The following is a 22,824-nucleotide window of genomic DNA, read 5'->3' as shown; positions in this document are numbered from 1 at the left end:
ATTCACAATTTTGCATGTCCAAAAAGGAGTAGGAAGAAGCAAAGCTTATTTAATCCTACCCCTCATCAGTTTCAATACATTTATTCACCTCTTATTCTTCCAAGTGTACTTTGTAGGTCTACATGACAATGTAGTGCAATCATAGCCATACTTAGTAAAAGGAAGCTAGAGGCTTAATAATAACTGATAGAATATATCCACGACCCACAGAACACAGCTGTGCTAGTAATGTCTTACGCTTGTTTTTAATATTTTACTTTTCATACGGCAGTGTCATTACAGCTTTAGTTAATCAGGAAGTGTCGGGAAGTGACGGTGGGCGTCCCAAGCAGGAGAGCTAGGCTCAGTGCTAGCTGTGAGTTTAGAGAGAGTTGGGAAGTGTGTCCTGCAGTGTTCTCCGTTGTTAATAAAGCCATTAAAGTGCATCGGCGACGTGAGTCTCTCCTTCCCCACAACAAGCGGCATTACAGTATTGACCAGTGCACACCAGGAAATAAACGATGTCATTTCTTACAGGCATTGGCGGGACAGCTATGTAGTGGGGCTTGTTTAACCTTTGCCTTGTGGGCAAGCAGGAAGGAGAGACGATGCTGAGAGATGTGTGTGTGTTCTGAGCTGCTGTCTGGTGGCCGCGTTCAATAAACAAAGTTGGCAGAAGCAACAGGAGAAGTTTCCTTCTTTGCTTCGGAGCTGAATAACACTGACAAGTTAACAGACTAGTAGCAAACGGAAAAGAAGATGGCTTTTTTGTGTCGAATACAGAAGATGAGGACTTTGATGGATTTGTGGATGAGGATTGATGAAAAATAACGTGAGTACATTCTAAAATACTTCAATTAAGTACAACCGAACTCAGTTTTGCTCCCGCTGCCGCATGCATGCTAGCGTATGTTTTTTTTTTTAATTGTATCGCTGGGAGCACGTCCTGTTCCCAGCCTACTTTGCGGTAATGTTTTGGTGCAAATGCTCTTAAAGTTACATGTTTGACCAGGAAATAGCAAGCTCAAAAGAAGACGGCTTTTTTATGTGGAACAACTGACAGTTTGTGTGGATCTTGTGAATGATTGTGACTGAGCTAGGACTCAGTAATTAAAGTCTACACACGATGGCTTCATTGATTGAAAAACGAAACTTTTTCGTGCATGAAGCTTCTACTTGAGTTGGTAATTTGGCCGCTATATGCAGTCAGATATTGACCAAGGGAGACAAAATGGGTGGCCGCTGGCCGCGTTGGACAGGTGACTGCTATACACAGGGTCTATAACATGTAAATTTGCTGCGGGGGATTTTTCAGTGGCTGCTATTGGCAGGTGGCCGTTCTATAAAGGTGGCCGCTAAGACAGTTTTGACTGTATTTTTGTGTTTTAGGCAAAACAAGATATTCACACACATCAGCTTTGACTTTGGAAACCAGCGATATAATTATTTGCCTCTTTTTCTGATATATTGCGGGCCAAACCCTGTTAGTGTTCATATTCATTTGGTCCGTCAAGGGCATGGGTCGGCAATCCGCAGCTCCGCAGCAACATGAGGCTCGTCATTCTCCTTGTTGCGGTTCCCCTTGCTGAGCGCAGTGATTTTTTTTAGCACCGAAGTGTGTGAAATGTGCATTTCCGACTCACTGCAGACGTTATGACTGCTGATTGGATGAACAAGGGAAAGGCCAGAGGGGCCAGGGTCACGAGAACGGCATCTTGTTGAGTGTGCTACCCCGCATCTATCCATCCATCCTTCCATCCATCCATCCATCCATCCATCCATCCATCCATCCATCCGCAGTATCTATCTATATCTATCTAACACATATCTGTTGTGAAGCTAATGGATACAGCATCAGCAATTAGCTTCTTGACGTGGCTGTAAACAACACTGTGCAACTCGAGTAAGCAAACATCGGAGAAATACTTGGGAATGGCAGAGCGTGGCCGAGGTGTCTAGTACCGCGTCTGCCTGCCGCTATCACCTCGTTTTTTGCATTTCCGCTACCCCCCTCACCATGAGCTGTGTTTTGACAACCCATCACGTCCTGCCACCCCGAACACACTTCAACAAAGCGTCGGCGCAAGTATGGGCTGCTTGTGGACTGTTATGGCGACCGGACTCGCTGCTGTACGCACACAGGGCTTCAAAGTCTATAAACTCCTAAACTTTGCATGGAAACACACCCACAAATGTTGCTCAGATTGAAGTTACAGATGTCCGCCATCTCTTGGGGTAAAGTATTAACTACATGAGGCACCGTATTAGCAGCAAATTCAGAAATGTTGCAATTTTGCAACTTGATTAACATAAGATTACCATAAGTGGAAATCAGGGTAATTACTTGACTCCAATATAACCACTTGAATTCATAAAGTCAATTAATAGTGATTATGCAGCGTGACTGAAAATCAAGTCAAAATACAATCATGGTTGTCGCTGTACTGTCAGAAATAAGGGCACAGTCTCGGATAAGGGTAAATACTGGACTCCAATCTATCATCCATGCATGCATCCATCCACTTTTTTGTTTGAGGCCACAGCAAGAGCAGGAGCAGGTCACCAATCAATCGCAAGGCTATGTGAACAACTACATTACCAATTACCCACGTTAACACATTTTCCAACAACATAAACTGTGTCTTCATTCACACTTCCATAGCTACACTGACCATTTTGAGTGGATAAGTGGAAGCACTCAATTTGCTCAGTATGGAAGTGGGCAAATTGAGACGCAGCCGAAAAGCAGTACCAGCCTCCTTCTGGTCTGTTGCACACCCATATGGCCCTTCTCCAAGGCAGGTTCCTGTGAAGAAAAAGGCTGATTGCACCCTTTTCTGGGGTCTCGGAGCTCGTAATATCATTTGCAACCACACGTCTCAAACCACAGGTAGACCACTCGCCTTTCGAGCTCAAGCACACATGTCAAGAAAGCCCCCTCAGATGTTCCAGATGAGATCCAATCAAACATGTGGAAAGCATCTACAGCTGTCCTCATGACAGGGTTAGCAAAGAGCGAGAAGAAAAAGGAAGGAACTAACCTTCAAAGTCTGATATGATCCCCTCCAAGTGAGCGTTGACAGTGGAATCAGACATTTTTTAGGGGGGGGGCAAGTGTGTTTGTATCATGCAAGAGTTCCCTTTCACCTAGCAAGGAAACGTCGTCCAAGAGGAGCAGTCCTGATTTTAAACAAATCCCAAATTAGGAGTCCGACAGGGGAGGAGGGGAAAAAAAGAAGAGTAGTAGATCCAAACTAAAGTCTCGAACTCTTCCCACTTTTTACAAATTCTTTTCCTCTTTTCCACCCGTTCTTCCCTCCCCCTCCTCACACACATCCACACTTCCCTCCCACTTCCACAGCTGTCCTCTGTGAAATCTCTCTCTCTTTTTGTCTTCACAAAACCACTTCCTGTGGCCCCAGTCACATGGCTAAACTGCTGTCAGCCGATGGAGCAAACTCAGATGTTGTTGCTGAGGTTTTCTTCCGGGCTCACGGCTTCTGTGTCTAATACGTACAAAGAAAGAAGATCATCATCTGATGGCAGATGTGTGTTTCATGGACTAATATGGTGAGGACATGCAGGCGGTGCTATCAACAGCTATTCCATCAGCTATTCACAGCACTGACACAGAGCATGCATTTACAATATGTTTATTATTGTGGCAGTACTTTACAGTGGTGGCAGTGTTCTACTACTTCTACCAATACCACCACTGCTTACTGCTGCTGCTACCACCCTGATAACTACTTGAACTATTACCACGACGACTACGACCACAACCAGTCACAGCAAAGGTTATCTCAAGGCACTTTACACATGAGGTAGGTCTATCACGCTCATCATAAATGAAAAGAGAAACCAACTGAAACCCCACATGAGCAAGCACTTGGCGACCGAGGCAAGAAAACCTTGAACCCCACAGAACTACCACAATTACCACCTCCAGAACTGCAACAACAAATAATAATGCTACAATCACTACTAGATCAGCTACTGCAGTTGCTTCCGCTGCTATTTCTACTAAAACTACTACCACGACTTGTACTAATACTGCTATAACTACTTGAATTAACACTAAAAGTACAATAGCATCAACCACCACTATTACTACTAGAACTGCTACAATTACTGTACTACCATCTTTATCTACTTCTTTAAAATATTATAAGCACTCCCACCAACCCAAATACTACTACCACTACCACTCTTACTTCTAATACTGCCACTACCACGACAACTACTACCAATACACTAATTAGTTGTACTAAACCTACTAGTAGTACATAAAGTGCTACTACTGCCACTATTACTATATTCAATATGTTTTCACTAATAATAGACCATAGTCTACCATCATTTATTAATTCATTAGTTTATGGAAAACTGCAATAGAGAGAGGGGGTGATGAAGAGATGTTGATGTTTACGGTATCATGGCAACCACAAGTCCGCTTTACATCACACCTTATACGTAGAAGACATTCGTGTGGACCAGGGGTCACCAACGTTTTTTCTTGCGAGAGCTACTTTTAGAAAATGAAAATGGCCACGAGCTACTCATTTTTGTAGAAATGATTTTCATACCTTATTTCAACCCAAACAGATCAAATATGCTTGTTTTACCAAAACATTCACAAAATGCTGGTATCCACAACTCACATTTTATGTTTCAGAATACTTTTCTTTCTAGTGTTCTCACATTATTAACTGAAAACCTGAATGAAAAGCAGGCTTGCGGGCGCCTCATGTGGTTGTGGGGGGCTACCTGGTGCCCGCGGGCACCACGTTGGTGACCCCTGGTGTAGACAATTTAACGACATGCTCGCTTCATTTAGCAAACGGGGGCGCAAATTCAAAGTATTCAAAGCACGAGTTGACACACTCCTCCCTGGCCTAGCAACACCACGCTTTCCTGGCAAAACAGGTATGGGTGTCCAAAGTGTGGTGCAGGGTCCACCTCTGGCACGTGGCTCTCGGAGAAATAAAATCAAGAAAAAACGAGCAAAAGTGGAAAAATAGAGCACAAAGGAATAATGTAACTACAAAAAGGATTTGTCTTTAAATATATGTCAAACTTTTTTTTGCCTTTTTAAAAAATGATAAATATCAAAGGAGCTACCCTGGGCAACGTTGACATAAGCCTCAAGCTGGAACTTTTCATGCTGCACTTCAGCCAATACAAAACTTCAGGGTTTTTGCTACATGTAATTCAAGAGAGATTCAAGAGTTTTATTGTCATGTGCATAGTAAAACAGGCAGTTATACTATGCAATGAAATTCTTATTCTGTTCATTCTCCCAAGAAAAGAAAGAAAACACAAGAAAAAGAATAACAACATAAGAAACATATATACCAATAAATTAAGCAACAACAACAGAAGAGACATTAATACAAATAAATAAATAAATAAATAAATAAAGTGCCATGAGTGTGTGCGTGTGTTGTGTGCGGCGTGTGTGAGTGCTTCGTTGAGAAGCCTGATGGCCTGTGGGTAAAAGCTGTTTGCCAGCCTTGTGGTCCTGGACTTCAAACTCCTGTAGCGTCTGCCTGACGGTAGGAGTGTGAATAATGAGTGTTGTGGATGTGTGCTGTCCTTGATGAGGTTGTGTGTTCTGCGTAGGACTCTAGATTTATAAATGTCTTGCAGTCCACCTCGGTCTCATCAATAAACAGGGGTCTATGCGGCTCCTTTTCCCTTGTTCTTGGGTCGATGATCATCTCTTTAGTCTTATCTGTATTGAGAAGGAGATTGTTAGCACGACACCAAGCTATGAGGTCCGCCACCTCTCTTCTGTATGATGTTTCAACACCTCCAGTGATCAGTCCGATGACTGTAGTGTCATCCGCAAATTTAATGATGCTGGTGTTGTTCTGGGAGGCCACGCAATCGTAGGTGAAGGTAATTGATCGTGGCCCACCGCCACAGCAAAATAAAAGTCGCCACACCTTAAAAATGAGGTGGGTTTTGTTACGTGAAAACAATGTTAAGTAATACATTGCATGAATGGGCATAAATGCTACTGTATATCAGCGCTGCCCTTTACGGCGATCGTGAAGGTAGTGTGGGTCAATGTGTCACACACATCATAAACGTCACTTTGTACAGTAGATGTCATATGACATCAGGCAGCTGACATTAAGCCTCCCTCCTGATTTGCTTTTGTGCCTCTGTGGGAAAGCAAGTGGAGAACAGATGTCCGGACACACGGACAATGCAAGTTTCATCTTTATGATACTGGATCAACTAACTGCGTGGTAATATGCCTACATCTATAACAAAAGTTATTCATTGGCTCATAGCGGCTAGTTAGGTAGAAAAAAAGTCAATTGTTTCATGGTTGCGCTTCGCGTCATGAACGCCATGATAGAAATGTGTGAGCGCCCCTGTGCTATGCAGATACATGTATAGAATATTATTTACATATTGACCACAATTAGTTTGAAATAAAATCTCAAAATCAATATCAAATGTCAAAAAACATTTCACTACTCTTTATCTCTTTAAGTCGTGCACCGGAATCACCAGTCTGCTCTGTTGGCACTTGGCAGATAAGGAGAGGATTTTTTTTTTAATTTGCTGCCACAGCAACACAGCAGCGGCCCGACACAGCAACGGCAGTCGGTCTCCCATGCAACCCACCACCACAGCTTCAGAAAATCCCAGGGGTATTTATGTGGCTGATTGGTGTGGTGGGTAGCAACGTCAGCACTTGGTACAGGGGACTGTGCTTTGAATCCAGGGTAAAGGGCAATGCATGACCCTATATATTATTATCTTTATTTTTTTTTAACAATACCGGCCCTCACAGTGTCTGCCAAGAACAATGACAGTATGTTATGACAGTAGTCCGGCATTTTTCCTCCAGCAGGGGTCAGGATTGCACCTCCAAATAAAAGTGTGGCCATGGGTAACACTGCTGGAGTTTACAGTAAAGTGATCTACAGTACAGTACAGTGTTATTAAGATGGCGACATGTGGAGAATCCCGCTCCAGGGACACACCCTCATTTCCACTAATGTGTCCAACACATGAGTGCAATTCCATTCCATTCACACACACACACACACACACACACACACAGCAAGTACACGCACACACACAGCAGATGCGTGCACAAATATGAACATGGGGGGACAGATGCATGCAATCAGCCCAGCAACGACCCTTCTTATTATACAACCACACACACAGACACACAAAGAGACACAAGTGTGTGACAAGCCCACTTCCTTCCACTGCATGTCCTTGCAAGCCCAGACTGTGCTAATCCAATCTGCTGGAACAACTGTCACATTGGAGCACCCACTAGATAGAATGCACAAGTGTAACAGACCAGCGGCACCACTCCCCACAGGAAAAAGACAACATCTTCTATAAATGTTTGCCAGGCTGGAGCGATAGAGTCCTGACAGGGCGACAACAGGTTGCAAACTGCATGCACACACCCACATTGAGTACGTACACACAAATAGACACCAGCAGATTGCCTTAAAATATTCCCCCTCAGTCGCTGGAGTAGTTTTTTTGTGTAATACAACACAGAAATGTTAATGACAATGAGGAGCTGATCCTAAATGAACACAAGCTGTAATCATGACTTCCATGAGTCAGTCGGTGTTGTTGGAGGTGTGCTTCTTCTCTTTGCTGTCACGGCAACACGCTGTAAGAACTGCCTCCAGACGATGAACGAATGCATGAGGACAAACACAGCAAAGTACAAAGATAGTAGTATTAGTTTTAATCAGTAGTATTAAAGACAGCAGCATTAGATACTATACTTCTAACACTACTACCTTATACGACGTCAACCAATACTATTACTAGTACAATCACAGCTACGACTGCCACTACTTGACTATGACTAATACTGTTTACAAATCAAGCCAACTACTATTATTAGGACTCCTATCATCACGACTAGAACTTTTACCACTACAACAACTCCTATTAGCACGGAACAACCAATTCACAAGACGAGACAATACATGAGGATCAATTTTTTAAAAAGTACAATGAAAAAATATGACCGGACAAACAAACTTTATTTTAACCGCCCCACAAAACAATGCAAGTGCGTTTTGAAGTGTTTATTGTCCCACAAACTGACGCTAAACGATATTACTGTCAACATTGTTTTTAGTCCAAATAGACCACTGATGTTATGATAGTCTATCATAATTAATCATAGTAATCATAAATCATAAGAATTCCTTCGCTGTGTAAAGTTGTGGAATTTGTGTTTGTGGCATGGATTTTCTCACAGGCAATTCGTACTGTCAAACGTTTGCAGCATTTCTTGAAATGCTGGCTCTTCAACTGGATTAAAGAGCAGCATTTCTTTTGCGCTGACTTTCTGTGAACGCACACAATTTTGCGCTGTTCCATTTAGATTTACTTTGCCGACCAAACGTCTCAGTGAGTGTTGACTATGGGGACGAAGGCTCTGCGTCTCGATGTGTAATTTTTTTCGCAGATGGGAAAACTGGGTCGTATGTTTGAGGTGGGCAAGTTTGTTTTGTTGCCTTTTATGTTGCTCCCACTTTTGGATAAATCCGGCATACTGGCTCATCCGTGTTGACGGGCTCACCTTGCTCATTAATATTCCCACACGGGGGGCTGTGGCATTTGGCTTCGCAAGCATCTTTTTTCCTCCTAATTTCTACTATTTCCACTATTACCTTGCATTGCTCCTCATGAAGCTCCACTCTTTGGCGGTGTGTGTGTGTACACTGGTGGCCCCGCCTCCCCCCACACCCAAAGCGACTGTATGACTGACAAGAGGTTTCACCCTGTTCGCCGTTCTTCTACGGACCGCTGTTGTTCTTTGAAGCGTCTCGGTGCTGAACCGATGCACAGAGTGAACTTTCCTCCCGCCTGTCTGGAGGCGAAAGACGAGCACGTGGCAAAATATACGGAAAATTAATGCATTCATTTTCATTTATTGCGTGATTGATTCATTTATTTATTATCGCAACACTGTCTTTTTCTGCAAGAGAAATCTCATCACGTTTTAATCTCGTGACACCCTTAATAATTAGTACAACTAATACTACAATGACCAGTATTGCTACGACTACAAAAACAATTAAAACTACTACTACTGCTAGAAATAGTACTACCACAATTACAACTACTACACCTTCTCCTCATACAATTACTACTACTTGAAATACTACTACCACCACCACAACAACTACTACTGAAATTACAACTACTACTACAATCACTATTACTTCAACAACTAGTACTACTACCACCTCTATAACCACTACTTCAACATTTACAACTACCACAATTACGCCTTCTACTACTACCTCTCGAAATGTTAGAACAACTACTACTACTACTACAGACCATGACAACTATTACTACTGTACAACCACTACTACTAAAATTACAACCACCATCACTATGACCACTACTAGAACTACAGTAATCTACTACTACAAAACACTTACTACAATCTCTTAACTGCTACTACAACTACTGCAATAACAACTACTACCATTACTACAGTACACCTATTAGAGCTACAACCATTACCACTACCACTAGCTGACGCTACAAGGGCGAAAACTATTTGAACTACGACTAGAACTAGTAATAAGTACAGCTCCAACTACAACTACCCTTATTACAACTCTTAATTCGAAAATTACTACCTCAACAATATTTACTCCTATTACAACTACTATTACGCCTGTTACATGAATGTGAACTACCATCGCTACCACTGCTACTACAATTAATACAACTACTGCAACACCTACTGATAATAATAATAATAATAATACATGTATTATATACTGTATATGATAGTGCAGGTGTACCTAACGTTATGGCCAGTGAAGGGCAGCACAAATGCACTAAATCACTGTCCTTTCAGCTAAATGTGAGCAGTGAATGTGAATGGAAAGTATTGCAGTGATGACCGCAGACTGCCCTAAATACCCACATGTACATCATGCATGAGTACATGTACAGCTGGATTGAGAGCAGCTGTTTTTGTAAGCCAAATGTTAAACAGCAGCACACAGCCTATTGCTTTGGAGCTCTGTGCACGCTGATTCAATGCAACACCTGTTGGCAACATGACTCAAATGTGTGTGTGTGTGTCTGTGTGTGTGCGCATGTGTGCGTCTGTGTGTTGCCACATGCACAGCCGCCCTACATGGAGATGATTATCCATAGTCCCCCTTCTTTCTTTCCCACCTCTCCACTGGATAACATATGAGTTGATCAATGTAACAAGACAGCATTATGGTTCCACATTGGCCTTACATATTGTTCTGTTCAGCACATTTCCATGGCGACAACCAAAACACGCATCCACTGAGTCCAGGAAGCAACACGGCTGTGCATTTCACGTGTCGCTTTATCCAAAAGCCATTTTTGGAGATATTAAAAACGAGATGACTATTTAAACAATAAAATACAATATCATAAAACACATGTTGGGAGGTTTTTACAACTTTCAAAGCATTTAACTCAGCATCCCCGCCTGGTGGTGACACTAATCATTACATATGAACCGTTTGGCTCCAATAGTGAGTGCTGCACGGTTTAATAATCATAATCATAATCATAATCACAAACAAAATAACCACAGCTACCGCCACTACTACTACCAACAATATTACAACTGTTTTAACTGCAACAACTTGAACTCTTACTACCTATTACTAGGACCACTATAGGTATGACAACTATTACTACAAGGAGTACTACAATCATGACTGCAACTAGAGATATTACAACTACTAGAACTACTATTCATCCTACAATTACTACTACCACCTCTAGAACAGCTAGAGTAATAAGACTACTACAACTAGAACTCTTCCACCTACTACGACAATAAGTAGTACATTCAATACTACTGTCACTACTAGAACTACAACTACTACTGCTAAAACTATTACAGCTACTACTACTACCACCACCACTATTCCAACTACTACTACAACTGTTTGAACTAATATTACTACAAACACCTAGTACTGCACCATTCCCCCGATTACTACCAAAACCACAAAGACTACTACTAGGAAAAGGTCTATTCCTACTACTACAAGTACAGCTACAACCTCTAGAAATACTACTACTGCTGGTACTGGTACTGAGCCACGACGACTGCTACTAATACTACAACAACTAGGGGAACTTCTACAACTGCTACTACAGTACAACCTCTAGGAATGCAACTACAACTACTAGAACCGCACCAACTACAACTGCCACCACCACCATCACTACTACAACTGCTTTAACTACTATTACTACAACACCCGTAACTACCCCAAATCCACATAATAATCAGACCTACTACTACGGCTACTACCACTAGTATGAGAACTTCTACACCTACTCCTACTACTACAACCTCTAAAAATGCTATTACTACTGGTACTACTTCTACTACTACTACTGTAACAGCATTGACAGCAGCTACTACTAGAACTACTACTACTACTACTACTAGAACTACTTTGAAACCATGAAAATTTAAACTACTGTAGTGCTGCATTGATTAGTATAATAATAATAATAATGATTGTTATAATATTGTTAATAATAATGATATTATGACAACCTTCATCCATCCATCTTCTATGCCGCTTATCCTCTTCAGGGTGGCAGGGGTATGGGCCTATATTACAACATTATATTAATAATAATTGTATTAATAATAATAAAAATGATAGGAAGAAGAAGAAGAAAATGTCTTTTAAATTACATTTACTCTGAAGAAAGCACAAACGTAACCGAGCCGCTCAGAGTTCCACTTTAATACCTACGAAATGTGTCCAACTCATTTTCCCTCATCACGAGCGTGACACTTGACCTTGTGAATGTGTCAGTAGCTGACCTCACTGTGACTGTGCAATGAATAGGACAGCTCATCTAGCTGTGGACTCATGTGGAAACAAAGCAGGCTCTGCACATCACTTCTACTGGGGGGGAGCAGATTAGCGGGAAGTGATTTTGGCCAAGGGAAGAAGAGAGAAAAAGAGAGGATAAACAATGAAGCCTAATCAATCATTGTCTAGGTATTTAAAGAGCATGTGCGCTTGAAGATATGGTAAAATAATATTCTACACTATCTTATGATGATTTGCCAAAAGGAGTAACTTCATGGGATGGAAATTTGTGGACACAAGGCTGACATATCATCGCCGCATTCTATAACTTGGAGCAGTCATTTGGGGTCACATGTATGCCCATGTGGAGAAATAAATCATCTCTTCTGTTTTTTTCATCTCCGTCAACTCCTGGGGAAAAGTATCTGGCTCCGTTCGATGGAATGGAGGCTCTCTAGGAAGTGACAGTGTCGATTATAGCTGCTTGAAATAAAACACAAGAAGCCAGACACCAAGACATTGACGTCAACAGCTGAATGCATGGATGCATACTGTAGACATTCACACACATGCAGCACAAACATACACACACTGGACACTCCATACTCGGATATTAGCTTATTTGGCTACACGTCAAGGAGAAGAATAGGATATGTGTTATTAAATGTAATATTAAATCAGAGGTGTCCAAACTTTTTATTGTGTACAACAATCTTGGATGCGGGGGCGCCATTTTGATGCAATTTTGGACATTAAAGATGCTAAAACCAATCCAATGTGTGCTAATATGTACTAAACAATTGGAGAAAAACACTGACATTTAAGCTTTTCTGTTATAGGTGACAACGCAAAGTGGTATTACTGTCATATCTAATAATATAGCATATTAATAATGAATTAATTACATTTTCAGAAGATGTCAAGAAAAAATGAGATGCGGTCCAAAAATGGCCCCAGGCCGCACTTTGGATACCCCTGGGTCACACTTTACAATAAGGTACACAAAAATACAGTAGTTACTAAGGAACTAATGAAGAACTAAGGAGGAACTAATGGCTAAGACACATAAATTTAGACTAGTTACTGAGGAACTAATGAAGAACTAATGAGGGACTAATGAGTAGTTACTGACAAACTAATGAAGAACTAATGGAGAACTAATGAAGAACTAAGGAGGAACTAATGAGTAGTTATGGAGAAACTAATGAAGAACTAAGGAGGAACTAATTACTAAGGCACGTAAATTTAGACCTAGTTACTGAGGAACTAATGAAGAACTAATGAGTAGTTACTGAGAAACTAATGAAGAACTAATGAAGACCTAATGAAGAACTAATGAGGAACTAATGAGTAGTTACTGAGAAACTAATGAAGAACTAATGAAGAACTAAGGAGGAACTAATGAGTAGTTATGGAGAAACTAATGAAGAACTAAGAAGGAACTAATGACTAAGGCACGTAAATTTAGACCTAGTTACCGAGGAACTAATGAAGAACTAATGAGTAGTTACTGAGAAACTAACGAAGAACTAATGAAGACCTAATGAAGAACTAATGAGGAACTAATGAGTAGTGACTGAGAAACTAATGAAGAACTAATGAAGAACTCAGGAGGAAATAATGACTAAGGCACGTAAATTTAGACTAGTTACAGAGGAACTAATGAAAATCTAATGAGTAGTTACTGAGAAACTAATGAAGACCTAAAGAAGAACTAAGGAGGAACTAATGACTCAGGCATGTAAATTTAGACTAGTTACTGAGGAACTAATGAAGAACTAATGAGGAACTAATGACTAAGGCATGTCAATTTAGACGAGTTACTGAGGAACTAATGAAGAACTAATGAGGAACTAATGAGTAGAGTAGGAGGAGGAACTAAGGCACATAAATTTAAAGTAGTTACTGAGGAACTAATGAAGAACTAATGAGGAACTAATGAGTAGAGTAGGAGGAGGAACTAAGGCACATAAATTTAAAGTAGTTACTGAGGAACTAATGAGTAGCGGTTAGGGTAAGGTTAGGGTTAGGTAGGTTTGTTCCTCCTTAACTACTGTAATTTAGTGTACCTTATTGTAAAGTGTTCTCTAGCCCTGAATTAAATGCATGTTTGCGTGATCAAACTCAAGTTCAGTCATGGCCCATAATTTATATTTATCATATTATATCATTTATTATATTTTGTTTGTCATTTGTATTACTCGACACCTCTCGGTAAAATATCTCTTCAGTGTCAATCAAAAATGGCTTTGCAAAGGCGCAATTATTTAAATTATAATGAGCAGCACATTTCAATAATTTGTATGTGTTGATATGTATTTTATGTACTGTATAATAGTATTATTGTTACTTTTATACAGGTGTGTCAATAGGCCTGTCACAATGACACATTTTTCTTGACGATAACTGTCCCACAAATTACTGCCGATAAAAATATTATTTTGAGACCATATTTTCATTAACGTCATGATAATATATGGCATAATAATGCCAGTACACCGTATCACAAGCAACTTTCATTTAGAGTATTTCACAATGTAATTGGAATGCTATTACTAGTCAAGATTTTACAAATAAATTAAACAAACAAACAACATAATAAATTAAACAAACAAAAAAGACAGAAAAACCCCAATGAACATAAAATGGACTCAGTCTCTTTTAGCCAAAATTGATGTTCACATTGTGTGTCAATGCAAACGCTCATTTGCATATCCACTTCCTTGATTCATTTATAGCAACATTGTGTGTGAAATACGATGTTTACGTTTAATGGGGTGGAACATTTTGTCGAAGTTTGGTCAAAGTATGTTTTCAATGCAGCAAAATGCGTTGGGTGCAAAACGAGGTGTTATACCTCGGGATTCACGGCAGCGGAAGTAAGTTCCACCGTTTTGTATTATGTTTCGTCACAAACCTTTTCAGCCACAAAATAACGATGCGCAAACGGGCTGAAATTGACATCAGATCGTGTTTTATACACAACAGGCACAAAGAAAGTATTCGATCGTGGAGCAGACGACACACACAGCTAGCAAGTGCACACAGAGTGCTGCTACTCACTGTTGCCCACTCCTCAGTAAGAAATGTAGCTATTGGCTGTCGTAGAAGTCGCTAGATGATGTCATCAGCTAATTTGTATATTATTTGCATATGATGCAACAGATGCTGCATGCTGCAGAGACAAAAAAGTGAATAAAAACACCAGTATTACATTTAGAACTACAAAGAAACTTGATTCTTAGTATGTTAATTTAAAATTGGCCATCACTTCATCTAAATAAAACACTTAAAATATTTTATCTCGGCCAGCGCCTCTCAAAGTCTAGACAGCATAATAATTACACCCGGACTCGCCTCCAACCTCCACATTTTATCTTGCAGTTAGGACATCACACGTTCTGACACACTGACAGGTAAGTGGCCGAGTCTGAATGAGGCTTGAGTGTAATGAGTAGTAATTTAAGGAAGATTAAGAAGCATTTACGTTTTGGATCCCGCTCTGTAAAACAGGGCGAGATCCTCCCCTTCATGGATGCGTGGAGCTCCACTATGCTCTCAGAGCTGACACTGCACTGACCGCTTATGAATGCTTCGGGGCAGGGAGGACCTCTCAGCATCACCCGCTGCTGCTCAGTGAAAACACAAACTGCAAAACAAGACGTGCTTCCACTTTTAAGTCCCCAAATACCAGAAAACTCTCCAACGATGACAGAAAATGTCGCTAGTAGCTTTTGAGAAAATATGTCGCCAAGAGGTTTCGGACTGTCAACAGATTTAGGGACAAAATTGACAAAATGGCAACAGTGCTGCTGTTGTGTGACACTGACTAACTAACAGGAGGGCTCACTCACTCCGTTCATTCCGCTTTGGAACCAACGCACCCTGGTGTTGAGACCCGATGCACAGAGTGAAACCTCTTGTCATCCAAACTACTTCGTAGACAGAGAGGAGGAAAACAAACACACGCGCACATGTCAATTTATCGAGGCCGGCAAAATGATCGACTTAATTTCTATTCATCGTGCGATTCATTGATTTATAGATTTCTGGGACAGGCCTAGGTGTCACGGGACACTTCACGAGACGACACAATACACAAGATTGGGTCTGCGAGACAAGATTTTAACATTGCTTGAAAAAAAGTCTAAAATATATGTGACAATGTGTTACAATCTACTAATTTAATTTCTACTATGTTACCTCACATTGCTCCTCATGAGGCTACACTCTGTGTGGATGCTAGCGACCCCGCCTCCACCCACTGAGACAAAGAAACTGTATGACTGAGAAAAGGGCTCACTCCGTCCACGCCGTTGTTCTACGGTGCTGAAAGCAATGTACACAGTCTGCCTGTTTGGAGTCGAGAGACAAGGAAGACAGACAGACATGCACGTGGCCACAATATACTGAGGCCGGCAAAATTATCCAGTTCATTTTCATTTAGTGTGTGATGAATTGATTTATTTATGATCGCCCCAGGAATTAAATTGTATTATTTTTAATTGAATTAGAATCTTAAGATATTGTTATTATTATTAAATGGATGCACTGCTTCCATATATTCCTGTTGATGACTCACTGATGACTTCAGCATTACACGCTCACACAGACCGAGTCTACGTTTTGCAATCCTTGCAGGCTACATTCTACATCCTGTCCTCCGAAAAGAGCGACAGAGCCACGAGGGACAAGAGTAGTAGTGTTCAAACGCTCTCAGCGCTTTCCTGTTTTGACACCAAACAAGACGTAGTTTGTCTGTGACGCTACGACTTTAAATTGAGGGCAAGATAATGTGTGAGCACCAGCTTGTGGAGATAACAACTCCAAAGCTGTAACCCCCCCCCCCAAAAGAAAGCATGCAGTCAGCAAAGAGGACAGAATGGGAGAGTGGAAAACACCAAGGAGAGCGAAGTGGAGGCAGGCTGCTCTACAAAAAGACATTCTATGAAAGAGCTGATTGAAGAGACACTTATTGAAGAAACACATGTGTCCCGTGAGCGTGTCTTACCTGAGAATTTGTCCCCCTCCATAACCAGATCACTCCCTCCAGCGCCACATGTAGCGTCTGCACTTTGGCTCGGCACTCTCTCTCTCTCTCTCCCTCTCTTTCTCCCTCCCTGTCTGTCTTTTTTTGGACTTCACTTCCTCCCTCTGCTGCCTCTCCTCCTCTCCTCCCTGCTTTGATTCCTTCAGTGTGTCTCGCTAATGAGCGCGCAATGACGCCATGGCCATGTGCAGGTCATATGTTGCAGCCTGCGGTCTCCAGAAGACTGTAGCGGCATTGTGCTATCTAGTGGAGACATTCACATGTGACACAAGCTATTTTGGTTCAGCTCACTTGAGAAAGGCCCTTCCCTCAAATGACACTTCCCTGTGATGAATCCATTCAGCTCTGCTTGTGGGACGCGTGAAAACAATAAAGGACGGAAGCACGGAGGATAAAGTTTGCAAAGGCTAGGCCGGCTCTGTTTACAGACAAAGGTTGTCTATGTAACAGGAGCGCCGCGCTGCTGACTTCCTGTAAAAATGCGTCAAAGATCCTCTATAAGGCAGGAGCGCTCTCCTGTTTTTAAGGAACTACTGCAAAAACATTCATCAAAGATTCTAAAAGGATGCACTGCAAAAAATTGCTTGTCAAAGAGCCACTTATGACAGAAGCACGCTGCTGTTTTTGAGGACCTACTACAAATATGTTGTCAATGATCCTCTATATGTCAGGAGAGCTGTCCTGTTTTTGAGGACCTACTACCTACTAGTACCTACTACGAAAAACTTCCTCATAAAAACATCCTCATATGCCAGGAGCGCTGCAGAAATACACTTGTCAAAGATCCTCTATATCAGGGGTCCCCAACCACCGGATCTGGACCTGTCTATGTTTGTCAAAATGTGCCGTGCGATTGGCTGGGGTGTATCCCGCCTCTCAGAAAACCCACAGTTTTTGCATGTTAATGTTGTTTTATTTCATTGTGTTTCCCATCCCAACTTTGTCCAACGACCTTTGAACTCACTGTAGTTGTGTGCGTGTGCTAACTTTCTCCCACGCGAAAGCTAGCATTCGTATGGACTACTATACTGCATTTTTCCTGTTATTCTTGCACCTCATATTTGGTCCGAAGGTACTAAGTGGGACTGTATAAAGGTAAGTTTGGATGACGTTATTGAGCGCTAATGTACATATTTGTTTGGCGCACAACCTCAGCTAGCACATCGACTGTTACCACACACATCAAACAGCGAGGGTATAATCTTCTCTCTGGAAAAACAAACTCCAGGCTTGTGCGGGTGGACGGTGGGTCTGTATTTATTTAGTGCTTTTAATTTGATGTTGTTCCTGTCTTAGTTTTACACGATACATAATGAATAAATAGAAATAAATAGCACTGAAGGTCCGTCTGAGGTTTGTGGGAACATGAGCCACAAATGCTCTACTGTTTTTGAGAACCTACAACAAAAACATGTCAGGAGGGCTGCAAAAAAAAAAAAAATACGCTAGTCAAAGGTCCTCTATATGACAGAAGTCCTCTACTACAAAACACTTGGCAAAAATCCTCTATATGTCAGGAACACTATGCTGTTTTTAATGGCCTACTGCAAAAACTTTCTCAAAAGAATCATCTATATGACAGAATCACACTGCTCTTTGTTTAGAACCCACAACAAAGTCCTTTCAAAGATCCTCTATATGTCAAAGGGCCCTGCAAAAGACACTATTCACAATATGACAGATGCACCTTGCTGATTTTGAGGACCTATGACAAAAACCTTGTCAAAGATCCTCTGTATGACAGAAGCACTCTGTTGTTTTTGAGGACGTACTAAAAAAAACTTGTCAGGGATCCTCTACATGACAGAATTGCACTGCTGTTTTTGAAAACCTACAACAAATCCTGTCAAAGATCCTCATATGTCAGGAGCGCTGCAATACAAACAGTTGTCAAAGATCCTCCATATGGCAGGACCACTCTGCTGTTTGTGAGGGCTTATTGCAATTGAACACTCATCAAAGATCCTCTATAAGACAAACGCATTCTCCTGTTTATGAGGACCTACTACAAAAACATGGCAAAAATGCTCCATATGTCAGGAATTCTCTGCTTTTTTGTAAGGACTTACTGACAAAACTTGTCAAAAATCCTCTAGTGTTCCCTCGTTTATCGCAGGGGATAGGTTCCCAAAACAGCCCGCAATAAGTGAAATCCGCGAAGTAGCCAACTTCATTTTTGACAATGATTATGTATGTTTTAAGGCTGTAAAACCCCTCCCCATACACGTTATACACTTTTCTCAGACAGGCAATAACGTTTTCTCACATTTCTCTCTTGTTTAAACACTCTCAAAAAAGTTCAAACCTTCATTTGAATTTTAATGGTCAGCCTACCGGTCGGACACAAGAAATTATTAAGTCGCTCACGTGTATTTCACTCCCGTGACCGTGCCTTTTCGTCCTGGCGCCTGTAGTGTAGCGTTTTTGTATCCTTGTTAAAACGTATTGTTGCCCTTCTTCGAACCAAAGATTAATTTACAAGCTAGCAAGCAAGCAAGCTAGCGATGACACAGGAGACATGGCAGGACGGCACAAAGAAGATTGATTGACAATGGTCTACAGCCAATCAGGACGCAGAAAACAATGAGTGAGTGCAAACAGAGAGAGAGGGAAGAGATAGACACTCAACTTCCCACAATGCAATTCTTCTTAAAGGGCCAGGCTCAGCCTGTAACAGCATTCATAAAAAAAAGCACAAAAATGTTTTTGTGAAACAGAGAATCTGCTGCTCTGCTGTTTTTGAGGACCTACCACAAAAAAACCTGGCAAAGATCGTCTATATGTCAGAAGCGCTGTTGTTTTTTAGGACCCACGGCCAAAACATCAAACATCCCCCAGAAGTCAGGAGTGCTAGACTTTTTGTAACGCTGCTCCGCTATATGACAGGAGGACGCTGCTGTTTTTAAGGATAAAATGCAAAGATCCTCTAAGTGACAGGAGCGCTCTGCTCTTTTTAAGAACCTACCAACAAAAGAGAGGGAGTGAACAACCCGTCTCTGTGCTCAGGAAACACAGATGACCCTTGACCTTTTGCATACCCCCTCACACGCTGCGGGATCAGAGGTCACGTAGAGACATCAAACGCACTAACGCAGGCATCTTGTGCAACACACGCCTCCTCTGAACGTGCGCATTGAGTGCGTGTGTATTATTCCACGCTACTGTGCAAAAATCTTGGGACACCCCAGGCTCATGTTGACAGTAGTGAAACAACATTAGCAATAACTACAATAAGACAAATACAATTAGCAGGATTAGACACCGAATACGACAAAAAACTTGCATGAGCCAAGGAAGGACTCCTTGGTGAGGATCTGGATAAAGGTGCAGCTACAACTCTGCACATTTTCTTCACTTTTGTAAACAATCAGGCCTTGGCGGAGGTTCTATTCCACATATATGGTCATTTTAGCCTGGCAAAAAAAAGTTGAACTGTGCATCGCAAAAGTTGTACAATTTTAATAACTTAATATTGCTTATTTTTAGCTTTGTTTTAGTGATTAGCAGTTGAGAACGTTAAGATATTACATCAAACATTGCCTGAACAGTTAATACAACTTTTGTGCTGACCACAGTTTGACCCTGGAACTGATTAATTCACATTATTTGTTGATTCCGTAAATTAAATTGATCTTGTAAATCCACAAGGTATTAACGCCCTTGAAGCTAAAAAAAACCCCTTTCAATCAATTGTACAGTAAAAGTGCACAATAATGGTGTCCTACTTTACTGGACATCAGTTTGTCGTGAGAAATGGACAACAATCATATGCCTCTGCTATTGTGTCATGTAATTATGTTGTATAATGGCCCAGATTACACATTGCACACAGTAACAGTCATCTGAGGGCAACCATAACTCCAGTGTGGCCCAAAAACACACGCTTGACATGCTCAAAAACCGTTAAGCAAGGATAATGTGCACTTTGTCGGCCTCTAGTGGACAACGTCTGCAGTAACCACCCTCTGACAGCACAATAAACTCTCTTAATGTGTACGTTGTCTCATTACCCGTCAAGTGTTTATGGGATGAGTTCACATCCGGTACAACACACATCCCTCACATTTAGTCTGCATGTGTGTGTGTGTGGGGTGTGTGTGTGTGTGTGTGTGTCCTTCCTGCTCTCTCTCTATCTCTCTCGCTCTAACATTAGTGCTGATGCTGCAGAAAGTATTTGCTCTTTCCACAAAGAGGACATGCCTTAGCAGTGAGCATAGCCACATCGTCAGTCTAGGTGCCAATACTGTACACACACACACACACACACACACCCCCACACACACACACTATGGTGAAAATACACAAACTTTCATATACTTGGCTAACAGTGACAATGGAGTTGATAAATACAAAACATGCTTTCAGGCTGCATTAACTTAACCTTAACCTAACATGCATGTTTTTGGAATGTGAGAGGAAGCCGGAGTACCCGCAGAAAACCCACGCACGCATGGGGAGAACATGCAAACTCCATGCAGAGATATGTTATAGTATTTTTCAACAGTTTCAAATAAGTCTCAGAGGTCCCACAATAGTGTATTGGAAGTGTGTTGGCCAAAATCTTGACGCCTTGATGCTGCAATTCAGTGCATGGGTGTCCAAAGTCGACCCCGGGGGCGGCAAGCAGCTGTGTTTTCATTGGCCCGCGGCACACATTCTAAAAATATAAGTAAACAACAATGCTAAAAAAAAAATGTTACAAGAAGAATTTTACAAGAGAAAAAAAGAAAAAGTTGCAATTTTATGAGAATGATGTAATATTATGAGGGAAAATAACGTCATTTTAGCAGCATAAAGTTGCAACATTACAGAAAAAAGACGTAATTTTTTTTTAAACGTCGTAATATGATGAAAAACAGCAAAAATAAAAATTTTTTTTTAAAAACAACAGTAGAAAACAGCTGCCATTTTATGAGAATAAAGTCAAAATATTAACAGAAAAGGGCTCTATTTTAATGAGAAAAAAGCCTATATTGACGGGAATAAACTTCTAATATTATGAGGGGAAAAGGAGAAAAAAAGGTCATTTTAGTAGCATAGAGTTGAAATTAATTATGAGAAACAAACCAAACAAAATATTTTGGGGGGGGGGGGAACTAGATTGGAGAAAAAGTTCTAATATTATGGGAATAAAGTCATAATGTGACGAAAAGAAAATGTACAAAGATTATTTCAGAAGCAAATTGAAATAAATAAGAAAAAAAACAACCGCAAAAATGGGGTAAAAAAGAGCAAAGAGCAATGTTCATACTACTAATGGTCTTTTTCACCAATATCCCAAGGCTGAGATGCGGCTTGTTCTTGCAATATAAATCACTTTTTAGCATATCTACATGTGTTACTTCACAAAATATCAAAATGGCCCTTGCGTCGTTTCATTTTTCAATATGTGCCCTTCCCTGGAAAAAGTTTGGACACCCCTGTTTTAGTAAGCCCTAGCCTCAACATGCTATTTTGTGTGTGTGCAGCTTTAATGCTAATGAGCTGAGAGAGATGATGTAGTTGGGGTGTATTCATGACAGGTATCGCTTTATCTCTGATTGAGAGTTCATCTATTAGCTGCTGGTATCTGGGCGGGAGAGACAACACCTGCTGTGCCTTTAAGCTTCCAGCATCCTGCTGAGGGGTCACTGACCACGGACTTACATCATAAAAAGTTCCAGGAAGAAATCAGTGATTACGTCGAGACCAAATGCAGCAACACAGTCATGACAGGAATCAGCATACGGGTGCAGTCTACTTACTGGGACTGACAATGCTGGAACCGTCTCTTTCTGTCCTCCTTGACCGCGCACTGGCCAACCTCGCTGCAAATAGAGACAAGAATAAAAAAAATAAATAAATAAGTGCAAATATACCTGCGCAAATACTTTAGAGTGAGAATCCGGGAGCCAAAGTAGGGTTCCTTATTTCCTGTACGTTTTACGCTGC

At 41.1% G+C, this 22,824-nt stretch overlaps 1 protein-coding gene across 3 annotated transcripts in view; it reads right to left on the bottom strand.

Annotated features, from left to right (window-relative positions):
* LOC129170837 (septin-9-like) overlaps positions 1 to 22,824 on the bottom strand; it is a 79,143-nt gene that overhangs the window by 46,050 nt on the left and 10,269 nt on the right. Inside the window, exon 2 of one of the 3 annotated variants that reach the window (XM_054758902.1) lies at positions 22,638 to 22,700. In XM_054758902.1, coding sequence (XP_054614877.1) covers positions 22,638 to 22,700 — 63 coding nt within the window. Of the gene's footprint in view, positions 1 to 3,020; positions 3,348 to 16,854; positions 17,241 to 22,637; positions 22,701 to 22,824 lie in introns of those variants that run through there. The other 2 variants (XM_054758905.1, XM_054758903.1) reach the window with 2 other exon arrangements.

This window comes from Dunckerocampus dactyliophorus, chromosome 18, assembly GCF_027744805.1.
Source record: "Dunckerocampus dactyliophorus isolate RoL2022-P2 chromosome 18, RoL_Ddac_1.1, whole genome shotgun sequence".
Classification (NCBI taxonomy): Eukaryota; Metazoa; Chordata; class Actinopteri; order Syngnathiformes; family Syngnathidae; genus Dunckerocampus; species Dunckerocampus dactyliophorus.
This window is presented reverse-complemented; position numbering and strand designations above follow the sequence as displayed.